Here is a 12,354-nt window from a genome sequence, read left to right as displayed (position 1 = left end):
CGCGTCATCTCACCCAATACTGCAAGTCACACTCCACCTGCTCATCTGTGCTAACACTTCCTTGTCACCTGAGTAGGCCTACCAAACATGTGACCAGTGACGTTCAACTCCACATGAGTGTCCCTACTGTACAAAACAAGTTACAACTTCCCTAGACAGACAACAGATACATATTCAATTCGGAAATAAGCAGGCCTAAAAATATTTTACACTTTTTGTTAAGTAGATAATAGGGACAGTACAATCAACCTCTGAGACCGAAACAATAAAACGTTAGATACGATTTTTAGGGAGATTGATAACTGCAATACTAAACTTTACGTTCCATACACTGTTAAAGGTGTAATAAACCACTGATTTACATAATTCCCAACCTTAACCTCCCTGTTGTTATTGAGCGCTCAGCTGACGCAGTGTCCGGATGTGGACGTGGCAGACAGCTATCTACGACAGTTCCGGTGCGAATGTCCGCTTGGAGAGAAACCAGAGAGGAAAGGATTAGCGAAACACCCCAGGACGGACATCGGCAATAGTTTGACGGCTACTGGCCTTAGGAACCGGTTGTGAACAGGGACAACCGATCTCTTGGTTAACTCGTTATTTTATCCAGTTTTGAGGTGAGTGTCGAGTTGTACCTTGAAGTATTTCAATTCCTTTAAAGTAAACATATATTAGAAATCGGTGGTAGAACAGCTAGCAAACTTGGTAGCTAGCTACATGCTAACTTAGCTAGCTACCTAACGTCAGCAGGATACTAGCTATACGCTCCATTATTTAGCTGATTTAGTTGCTGTGAGTGCTGATTCTTGTCATGAATCAACTCCGTGTATGTAGGCCCAAAGTCGTCAACTGACATGAAGGTTAGCTAGCTAGCTAGCTAGCTAGCTAGCTAGTGGTGTTTTACTCAAGACCGTGTATAGAAGCTGATTGTTTCTCTGATCACAATAATGAATATTGATTTAGCTACCGTAGCCCGGTGAAATGCGACATTGGTTGGCTAGCTAACTAGAACTAGCCTTAGTTACCCGCGCTAGTTAACGTAATGAGACTGCTTGTCTCTAACTGGTAGTTAACGTTAGTTCACGGGATAACAACCTAAAATACCTCTCCTCTCTTGTCCATTGAAGTTGGACACACTTTAATGGGCTGTATCGATCAAGCAAATTAGCATTTTGAACGATAACTAGTTGCTAAACAGACGTAAGCTATCCAATGAACTTTAGCTAGTCAGCCAGCGGTAGCTCAGCACGTTTGACAGTTTCTTGCTAACGCCGATACGTCGAAGTCATTCAACAGGCCCGTTACGCTAGCTCGCTAACGTTAACTGTTAGTAGCTACAGTACACAGATCCAACGGTATTGTATTTCTAGCCGTAGCACCTGTTACCTTGAATTATTTAAAGAGCTGTGTTGAATGAACCCGTGTTTGTCATCATATAATATTGCTACACCAGAGGTGGCTAGTTAGCTAAGGTAACCAGTGCAGTGGCTAGTCCTTAATCATGACTCTCAGTGCCATTACATTACACTACACACAAGTCATTGGATGAAGGCTTCTTAGAGCCACGGCGCTCGGGTTGAACATGAACACTCATCGCTTGCGTGTAGTGTAATGGTTAAATTGATACACACCTTTTTTTTTATATGGTTAGGGTTCCCACACGGACATATATTTCCATGTTACAGGATTGTTTAGGAAAAACAGATACAAGACGGAGTGGACTGCATGTGCTAGTTAATAACGTTGGTTATCTGCTTCATCCGAACACCTGTGTGTAAATGGGAGACTGTTGTCACCGAAAAATACTGTCGGCTGAAACTGTTAAAACGGTGTACACTAGGTGTGTATTTTGCATTTGTGAAATTATTTTGATATGAAAGGATAGGGATTTATGTTTCTGGAACCATATCGCAATTGAGAATCGAACATGTAAGGTCCTTGGACTAAGGAGTGACTTTAAGGCACCTTTTAGACCAATATTGGGCTAACCAGTGGCTAGCTAGCTAATAGATGCAAATTCCATTGGATGAGGCCAGCAAGTCAATGAGTTAATATCCAGGTCAGGTCTTGGCAGACTAGGTTAATGCCTTTAACCAGATTTTAACCTCCTAGATGTAAAGTTCCCTGTTTAGGGGACCTGTGTGGTTCTGGTACTGGTTCCGACTGTCATTTTTGCTTATAAATCGATCTGTGGACACCACAGCTTGCATTGAGCGACAGCCCTGGTTCCCACAGACACAGTAGTATATTTTTTTGTGCCTGTGTGACGTAGGATGTGAAATCAAAAACACTGGGATGTCCCTCCTACCATTTCATTTGCTCTTCCGACTGTCCAACTCCTGGCTGAACCTTACATCACAACCACTGACAAAGCACATGCCTGCAATCCATACACCATAGTGCAGCAGGAGAGTGGTTTCATCACTATAGCACATTCAGAGATCGATTTGTAGCCAAGTTGAGGTCCAAAAGGCTCCTTAACAGCTTCTACCCCCAAGCCATAAGACTGCTGAACAATTAATCAAATGGCCACCCGGACTATTTACATTGACCCCCCCCCCGTTTATAAACTGCTGCTGCTCACCGTTTATTATCTATGCATAGTCACTTTACTTAGTACTTAGATTATTTAGTACATATATTGTTGACTCTGTTTTCTTAACTGCATTGTTGGTTTAAGGGCTTGTAAGTAAGCATTTCATGTATTTGGCACATGTGACAAATAATTTTATTTGATAAAAAAATAAGTCATAGATTTTAAACAAACACTTTCTGTTTGTCAGAGATGGATGAGATTAATATTAGGTGAAAGGCGAGTTCCTGGACGAGTTCAGGAAGCCAAGCAAGAGCTAGCTCTGTGTGACGTTCAGAGATCAGGGCAGATGTTTTGATCAAGAGAGACATTTAGAGAATATGCACATTTTCTCTAACACTGAACATGCAAATATGTATTTTACAGTTATAAGGAAGGGGAAAGCTTATAGTTGGTTTTATTTGCTTATGCTATATTTAGAAGGAATATGTCATTTCAAGCCTTATTCATACAGTTTTTTTTCAATAGGAAATGCATCATGAAATGTGATAAAAATAAGAAATATTTTTACTGTGTACTTGAGCTTGTGTCCTCCAAAAGTGGCTACACCTCAGCAATTCAAAACTATTTTAACCAGAAAGGTGAGAGTAACTTTATTGGAGTATGCAGCATTACTAGTTATTCTTTATGGCCCTCTCATGAGAAATAATTTGATACATTTAGATTACATGTAACTACATTTGATGTTTTAAAGTTGCACTATGCAGAAATCGCTCCTCCATTTCCTGGTTTCAAAAATTCTAGTAGTTCCCCTAATTTCAGTTTATTTGACAAAACAAGCAGTCATAAACGGCTGTGAGATATATTTTCCATAACCACAAACATTATATTTTCAGCTGGTTGAAGCTGGTGGACAACACCGAATGTAAAATACAAAGTTTGAGAACAGGGAAGCATAGAAATAGCCCACATAGAACATATCTAACACTTAGACTGTCTTTCAATGAGAATGACAAATCTAGAACTCACATTTCTATGTGAATTTGGTTGGGTTGCCCAAAAACGTACATATTGCCGCTTTAAAAGAAAGATGTGTTGTTGTGAGGTAGCTAAGTGAATGGGTGCTCAATAGCTAGCTAACAGGCTTTTTGACAAGTGGGTGGTGTAGCTTGGCCTCTAGTGTCAGTGTACCGAGGACAGGACACTAGTCTATCCATTATATGGCTGTCAGATTGGTTATAGCCAGTCACATGATGTTTGATTGAGCCTTGTGTGTCAACAAGGTCTGTTGATTGATCCTACTTGTGCTGTATAGCTAGAGTTGTATTTCGCTCACATAAAGAGAAATTAGATTAGGTGTGTTTTTAAAGAAGGTGAATTGGGGAAAAACCTGACCTATTTGCCAAAATCAGATTGCCTTGTCAGGCCTGTAGTAGGGTGATGTAGGCGGGGCCAAGTGTGTACTAAGTATGGCTGGGCGATATGGCCTAAAAATCATATTTTCAACCTTATGGGCAATTTACGATACATATCTGAATTATTTTCATGTTTTCTCTAAGCTTTGTTGTAACAATTTAAAGGTCAAACACATGGCTGTCTGTGTAAATGGGATGGTGGACAGTCGCAGCAGAAGGAGCACAGGAGACGTGACCAAAAAGACATGAGAAAAGGGGGACATATATGCAAAAAGAGAACGTTTTCTGGTTGTGTAGGTTTGGGACTCTGGCTATTTAGCTAATGGTGCTGAGCAATTTAGTGCTTTTTGAGGTCTGTTTCGGTTCAATTTCTATAAAAAAAAATGTAGATCAGTTATATTTTTTGAAACACCTAAATACATTATGAAATAATGACACTAAAATTATTTTAGAGCTTTTTAATGGAAATTCCCAAGCCCAAAATAGTGAATATTCAATTGGCAAAACAGAACATATTCCATTGTCTCTGTCTGGTTCACATTGGGTAGACATCAATAGGAAATTACTATAAAATAATTAAATATTTCAGTTGTGTATATTATCAGTTTTTATTTGAATATTTTGAATTCCTTAAAGTAATCATCTCTGCAGGTAGTAGCAGCCAGCCAGACAATCTGTTATGTCTGTGCTCCCCGTACTGTACTGTCTTGGGTCATCCTATTTAGCAAGGCTAGCCTGCCTTAGAATGCTGCAGAGCTGTCTCCCAATCATTTGACTAGTTCTTCAAAGTAGATAAGGCATCCTTTCACAAGCACTCTCTATCCTTCTCATCACACATTCCGGTCTCATGCAATCAGTCTGTGTTTATCTAAACTAACGTAGCAGGCATACAAGTGTATCCCTCCAGAGATCTGTATATAATGACGAGATGTTCATGTCTCCGCCCTAACAATGGGAGTTGTTGTCCCAAAGGCGGGAAGACAGGCGACAAGCTTAGATCCAAAATAAGCCCATAGAAAAGCATTGGGCTTATTTTGGACAGATTTCGCCAAGAGTGAAACCTCTCGCATTGCTTCTTCCTCTCTGATCCGTCTCTGCCCGAGCCAGAAACGGGTGCAGTGGAGTATGGTCGTTGTAGTTAATTACCACGTTTCTGCACTGAACTAGGTTAAATATTTGCTTAATGAAAACGCCTTTCAGCCCAGCGTCCAACATATTTCTTGACTTGATTTCTCTTGAGAATGATTCAATGTCTCTCTAGAGAAACGGTGTTGGCTCACTAAAACCTGACCTAAATGGAATTCAAGTATTTGAACAGATGTCGGTCAATTAGTAGTTTAAATGTTTTTTATTTTTGTACCTTTTATTTAACTAGGCAAGTCGGTTAAGAACAAATTCTTGTGCTCCGCCCAATGGGACTCCCAATCACGGCCTTAATAACTGGGGGGAAAAAAACATTTTGGTTAATCACTCAGCACTAGTTGCTAAACCAGACCTGCATTTCATAACTCTAGTGTCTTTCTCTCCACTGCAGTGATCTAACACATGATAGGTGGATGCTCTCTAGGAATTGGCTCTCAGCTGTCCAGATCGTTCATATCAGCACTGAAAGAGAGAGAGATGAGGATACTTGAGATGGAGCCCATGTCTTAGGTGTTGGCCCGGAGCCCTGCAGTACAGTACTATACTGACTCCAGTACACACGGGCTGGCCTGGTTGTGCTGAGTGGGCATATTTTCCCTCTAGGGGAACCTTTATGGATTCTACATCAACCTTCTTTTTTTTTCACCTTGACTTTAAGTTCTTCAGCTCAGATAGCCAGGGTTCACTTCCAACTACAGGGCACAAAGCAGGGCACTCCCTGGAACTTGAAAAGATCCACGTTGGCCCAGACTGGTATTGTTAGGGCAGTGAAGTCAAAGGTATAAATCAAACCCTGCTTGGGGTGCTAAATGCATGTTAACCTCTCCCAGCTCCAGGTATGAACTGAGAATGAATGTGAACCAGCAGACTCCCATGGCGTCTCCGTACGGCCCGCCCCAGCCTGGCTATGGCCAGCCCAGCTACGCTCCCCTGGGAGGGAGCTACCCTGGCCCCTACGGACCCTACAACGGGCCCGCTACAGCCTACCAGCCTGGGGCTCCACCGCAAGGTAAGTCTCTCTCTTTCCTTAACCCTAACTCACCTCTTCTGTCTCGCAAGGGACTCTGTCTCTGTTTTTCTCCCTCCTCCCACGAGCTAGCTTACATTCTGCAAGGTCAAACTTGTCTCTGTCCCTCTTTCTCTGAACCCATCGCAAAGTCCACCCCCTGCCTTTCCCACCATTGTTTTCTGGCAGCTCGTGTGTGTTTGGATGTAGTTGATTGTAGTGTGACTGCATCAACAACCATAGGGATTCTAGTTGCTCCTACTCCTGTGTGTGTGTGTGGACCTGCGTGAATAAACATATTATGCGTGTATGTGTTCCTCCATTCCCCCTGGCTTTCTGCATTTCTATTCCTGCCTCTGTACACGGTGTCTCCCTCCTTTCTTGTCTTTCAGGTTACTCTCCCTATGCCAGTTTTCCTTCTAAGGCTGTGGCAGCTAACCCTGTCTCTGACCTGTCCTCTCCTCTTGACTTAGGTAACTGCTCTCTCTCTCTCTCTCTCCGCCGCCCCTCTCCCCTACCTACATGCTTCTACAGCCTGCTGATCATTTGGTTGAGAGCAATGGTTCCCATGGCCCACTTGAAATTCAAAATCTAAGGTGTAGGTTTCTCACGTGAGAAGACTTTAGCTTCAGGATGACTCATTTGACCAACGAGTGGTGTGAATCTATGCAGGTTTTTCTGTCTGGGAGTAGGCCTGATCATATCTTTAACGTTGATGACGTAATGGTCGTCCTAGCTGATCACAACGTTCTGAATGCCATCCGCTGTGCTTCAAACCTGTGGTTGTTTGCAGGCAGGTGCCTAACGCCCCCCCTCTCACTCTCTCTCAGGACCTGCCAGAGGCCCCCCTACCTCTGCCCCCCGTCCAGTCTCCACCCCCCAGGCGTACTCCCAGTATCCCCAGGGAGACTCTCAGAACGGACCACCACCTATGGATCACTCTATGGCCCAGCCAACTCACAGGTCAGACCACACACACGCAGTGTATATACTAGACAGCGTTGTGTGTGAAGGTGTGTATGTGACAAGTTGTTTGTGTGTCCAGGTCGCCAGTGTCTCAGCCTTATAGCCAAGGTGCTATGAACTTGTCCGGGCCACACCCCTCCTACTCCCAGCAGTACGGTGCTCCACCCCCCATGCAACAGGTTACCAATCAGATGTCAGGGATGCAGATCGGGTCCGGTCCCCCCACCTCTGTTGGGCCGGGATATGGTAAGAAATGGATTGATTGAATTTCATGCCAAACTTTGCACCTGCTAAACACAATCCTAGTTACCTGAATTTTCTTTCTCCAGCTCACCATCCCAGCTCCCAGCCTCCAATCAGTGCTGCATACTCCTCTGCAGCCCCACCCTCCTATACGCAAGCTCCTCCCCCATTGTCTGCTGCCCCCTCCCAGCCTCCCCCTCCCAGTGAACCTGCAGCCCCCCAGCCTTACTATGGTGGCCCCCCTCCCCCCCAACAACAACCCTTCCCCTCTGCCCACCATCCCTCCCAACCCTTCGTCTCCTCCTCTCCATACTTGGGCCCTCTCCCTCCCAGCCAACCTCAGGCCCCTCCAGTCTCCCAACAGCAGTCCTTCCCACCTGGCCCCTCTGCTCAGCAACCCTTCCCCAACTCCGCCCCTCCTCCAGTCTCCCAGGCCTCCTACTCTGGCCCCCCTCCTCCCACCCAGCACTCTTTCCCTCCCTCCTCCCAATCTGGCCCCTTCCCACCTATCTCCATACCCCCTGCCCAGTACCCAGGTCCCCAGTCCCCGTCCCAACCCGGACCCCCTCCCTTCCACTCTGGGCCCTCTCCTCGAGGCCCCATTCCACCCCCCTCCATGTCCCAGCAGCAGGCCAACCACCTTCCTCCTGGCCCCATGCAGCAACAGCACCCTCCTCAGCCTGGCATGCAGGGAGGATACCCAACCCAGCAGAATGGTGAGTACACCATGTTCAAACCCCTGTTCAACTTCTGCTAGACCACTAGCTTGCTTTTGGCAAGTCTGGAGTTTTTGTAATAAAATGTATTTGGCAGTCAGAGTGGATGTGAAAATCAAATGTCATTCTAGTCAAATCAATCAAATCTAATGTTATTTGTCACGTTCTTCGTAAACAACAGGTGTAGACGAACAGTGAAATGTTTACTTACAGGACCATTTCCAACAATGCGGAGTTAAAGATATAAAATAAAACATAGAAATAGTGACACTATGAATAAATACATGGTGAATAACACTAGAGTAAACATGTTACTGGTACTCCCTGTATATAGCCAAGTCAATGTGCTGGAGTACTAGGTAATTAAACTATATATGGTAGGGGTAAAGTGACTAGGAACATAATTACAAATCATTTGTAGACTGCAAATTGACCGCAAGTAGCCCAAACGGATATGTTCCCTAAATCATAATCATATTAAACCTTTCTTACATTTGTATACAATCACATCTCTCTATTATGCGTGGGAATACTTGAACGGATTTCTTAAATTCAAATCACTTGGAGCTGATTTCCTGGTGTTTTTAGTCTTTGTTCAACAATAATAAAATGAATAAATATTTATTATTTTTGCACAAAATTGGGGAGCCAAATAAACCACCCGCGGGCCAAACGTTTGGGCCTTCCTCTGACAACGCCTGGTATAGAGGTCCTGGATGGCAGTTAGCTTGGCCCCAGTGATGGTCTGGGCCTTACTCACCACCCCCTGTAGCGCCTTGCGTTCGGGTGCCTTGCAGTTGCTGGACCAAGTGGTGACGCAGCCCTTCGAGATGCTCTCAATGGTGCAGCTGTAGAATGTTTTGAGGATCTGATGACCCATGCCAAATGTTTTCAGCCTTCTGAGGGTGAAGAGGTGCTGTTGTGCCCTCTTCACAACTGTGTGTGTGGACCATGTTAGTTCCTTAGTTATGTTGACACTGAGGAACTTGAAGCTCTCGACCCGCTCCACTACTGCCCCATCGATGTGGGTGGGGGTGTGCTCTGTTTCATGTAGTCCACGATCAGCTTCTTTGTCTTGCTGACGTTGAGGGAGAGGTTGTTGTCGTGGCACCACACTGCCAGGTCTTTGTTTCTTATATGGTGCCTTATCGTCGTCGGTGATCAATCAGTCCTACAACCGTTATCATCAGCAAACTTAATGATGGTGTTGGAGCCGTGCGCGTTGGTGAACCATGCAGTCGTTGGTGAACCAGGCGCACAGGAGGGGCCTAAGCACACACCCCTGAGGAGCCCCAGTGATGATGGTCAGCGTGGCGGATGTGTTGTTGCCTACCCTTGCCTCCTGGGGGGCGGCCCGTCAGGAAGTCCAGGATCCAGTTGCAGAGGGAGGTGTTAAGTCCCAGGGTCCTGAGCTTAGTGATGAGTTTGGAGGGGACTATGGTGTTGAACGCTGAGCTGTAGTCAATGAACAGCATTTACGTAGGTATTCCTTTTGTCTATGTGGGTGAGGGCAGTGTGGAGTGCAATATCATCTGTGGCTCTGTTGGGACGGTATGCGAATTAGAGAGTGGGTCCAGGGTGTCTGGGACGTCACATCTGCCAGCTAATGAACGTAAGTAAGCCCACCCTGTAGAGTTTCTAATTGATCAATACTTTCCTCCTCAGGTGCGTTTGGGCAGCCTAGAGGGCCCCAGCCCGGCTATGCAGGCCCGCAGTATCCCGGGCAACAGAACTACGGAGCAGGCCCTGCCCCTGCACCAGCTCCCCCTGCACAGAAGAGACTGGACCCTGATTCCATCCCCAGCCCGGTAAGGCACACACACAACCCATCATGGTAACACGTGCTCACTTTGTCTTGTGATAGTGTATTGGTGATAATGATGTTAGGTATTGGACTGTATGTTGTGTGTGTGCACGCAGTCTAACAGTTTAACCCAGTCTGTTGAGCATGTGCATCAAACACAGATGATCTGCTTGCCTTCTCTCTGATGACTGACTAATCTATAACCAATAATCACAGAATCAGTCAGGGAGCTAATAATCCTGCTACTGAGTTATTTACATCCTCTTCTCTCTGTCCCCTGTTTTCTTTTGGTTTTGTTTGATTTGATAATTTGCTGGACAAATCTCTGTTGTGAATGTAAAGCAAGCGTCTGAGCTGCCGGCTGTGCAGAAATCGAGACATAGAATAGACCCAGACGCTATCCCCAGCCCAGTAAGTCCTGTCTACCTCCTAACCCCCTATGCCCTTCCCCTTAACCCATTATCCTTAGTGCTGAGCGATTAACTGAAATTTGTTTATTTACGTTTTTTAAATAACTAATTGACTGACATTGGTTCAATTATTTGAATTCCATTTGTTTTATATTTTTTTCTGAGCTCAATGTGCAATATCTCTATAAAGATTTCATGTTGTCCAACTCATCATAGTTAAGCGCAGAAAACGTAATTAACTACAATGACCAGAATCCAATGTGCCTCCAGCTGCCTGTTCTCATTGGTTCTTGCCCCAGGCAAGCCTGTGGGTCCAGCAGAAAGACAGGGAGAGGAAGAGCGATGGACACGAGGGATAGAGAGCAGTTGCTTAGGTATCTCTACCCGACAATGCATCTAATTGATTGATGGTTCTTATTTAGCGGTCTTAAAAAGATTCACTATGCTGTCCAACTCATCCCAAACCGTCTCAATTGGGTTGAGGTCAGGTGATTGTGGCGACCAGGTCATCTGACACAGCACTCGCCTTCTTGGTCAAATAGCCCTTACACAGCCTGTCCTGTTAAAAAAACAAATGATAGTCCCACTACGCGCCAACCAGATGGGATGGCGTATCGCTGCAGAATGCTGTGGTAGCCATGCTGGTTATGTGTGTCTTGAATTCTAAATAAATCACTGACAGTGTCACTAGCAAAGCACCATCACACCTCCTCCTCCATGCTTCACGGTGGGAACCACCCATGTGGAGATCATCTGTTAACCTACTATGCGTCTCACAAAGACACAGCAGCTGGAACCAAAAATCTCAAATTTGGACTCATCAGACCAAAGGACAGATTTCCACCGGTCTAATGTCTATTGCTTGTGTTTCTTTGCCCAAGCAAGTGTCTTCTTCTTATTGGTGTCCTTTAGTAGTGGATTCTTTGCAGCAATTCGACCATGAAGGAAGGCCTGATTCACGCAGTCTCCTCTGAACAGTTGATGTTGAGATGTATCTGTTACTTGAACTCTGAAGCATTTATTTGGGCTGCATTTTCTGAGGCTGGTAACTCTTATGAACTTATCCTCTGCAGCAGAGGTAACTCTGGGTATTCCTTTCCTGTGGCTGTTCTCATGAGAGCCAGTTTCATCATAGCGCTTGATGGTTTTTGCGACTGCACTTGAAGAAACTTTCAAAGTTTTTGAAATTTTCCGAATTGACTGACCTTCATGTCTTAAAGTAATGATGGACTGTCGTTTCTCTTTGCTTATTTGAGCTATTCTTGCCACAATATGGACTTGGTGTTTTACCAAATAGGGCTATTTTGTCACAACACAACTGATTGCCTCAAATGCATTAAGAAGGAAAGAAATTCCACAAATGTACTTTTAACAAGGCACACCTGTTAATTGAAATGCATTCCAGGTGACTACCTCATGAAGCTGGTTCAGAGAATGTCTTGATGACGGCTTGACACTCTTGGCAAAGGGTAGCTACTTTGAAGAATCTGAAATATAAAATATATTTTAATTTGTTTAACACTTTTTTTTGGTTACTACATGATTCCAAGTGTTATTTCATATTTGTTTTATGATTTCACTATTCTACAATGTAAAAAATAAAGGGAAACCCTTGAATGAGTAGGTGTGTCCATACATTTGACTGGTACTGTATATACACAAGTAAGCTGCCCCAGGTCAACTTTAAGTCATGTTATTGTGAAGTGGAAACGTTTAGGAGCAACAATGGCTCAGCCACGAAGTGGTAGGCCACACAAGCTCACAGAACGGGACCGCCAAGTGCTGAAGCACGTAGCGTGTAAAAATGCCCTGTCCTTGGGTGCAACACTGATTACCGAGTTCCAAACTGCCTCTGGAAGCAACGTCAGCACAATAACTGTTAGTAGGGAGCTTCATAAAATGGGTTTCCATGGCCGAGCAGCCGTACACAAGCTTAAGATCACCATGCGCAATGCCATGCGTCGGCTGGAGTGGTGTAAAGCTCGCTGCCGTTGGACTCTGGAGCAGCGGAACCGCCTTCTCTGGAGTAATGAATCACATTTCACCATCTGGCAATCCGACTGACGAATCTGGGTTTTTTCACATGCCAGGAGAGTGCTACCTGCCTCAATGCATAGT

The 12,354-nt window shown here is 44.8% G+C and overlaps 1 protein-coding gene across 4 annotated transcripts in view; it reads left to right on the top strand.

Annotated features, from left to right (window-relative positions):
- Nucleotides 1-367: 367 nt before the first annotated feature.
- Nucleotides 368-12,354, top strand: part of LOC106589412 (protein transport protein Sec24C) — a 36,794-nt gene continuing 24,807 nt past the window's right edge. The window contains exons 1-8 of one of the 4 annotated variants that reach the window (XM_014179374.2): nt 368-617; nt 5,922-6,100; nt 6,490-6,570; nt 6,928-7,060; nt 7,143-7,309; nt 7,393-8,022; nt 9,688-9,830; nt 10,169-10,237. In XM_014179374.2, coding sequence (XP_014034849.2) covers nt 5,941-6,100; nt 6,490-6,570; nt 6,928-7,060; nt 7,143-7,309; nt 7,393-8,022; nt 9,688-9,830; nt 10,169-10,237 — 1,383 coding nt within the window. In that variant the 5' untranslated portion in view covers nt 368-617; nt 5,922-5,940. The remainder of the gene's footprint in view (nt 618-5,921; nt 6,101-6,489; nt 6,571-6,927; nt 7,061-7,142; nt 7,310-7,392; nt 8,023-9,687; nt 9,831-10,168; nt 10,238-12,354) is intronic. The other 3 variants (XM_014179376.2, XM_014179375.2, XM_014179377.2) reach the window with 3 other exon arrangements.

The sequence above is a fragment of the Salmo salar genome, chromosome ssa28, assembly GCF_905237065.1.
Source record: "Salmo salar chromosome ssa28, Ssal_v3.1, whole genome shotgun sequence".
NCBI lineage: Eukaryota > Metazoa > Chordata > Actinopteri > Salmoniformes > Salmonidae > Salmo > Salmo salar.
This window is presented reverse-complemented; position numbering and strand designations above follow the sequence as displayed.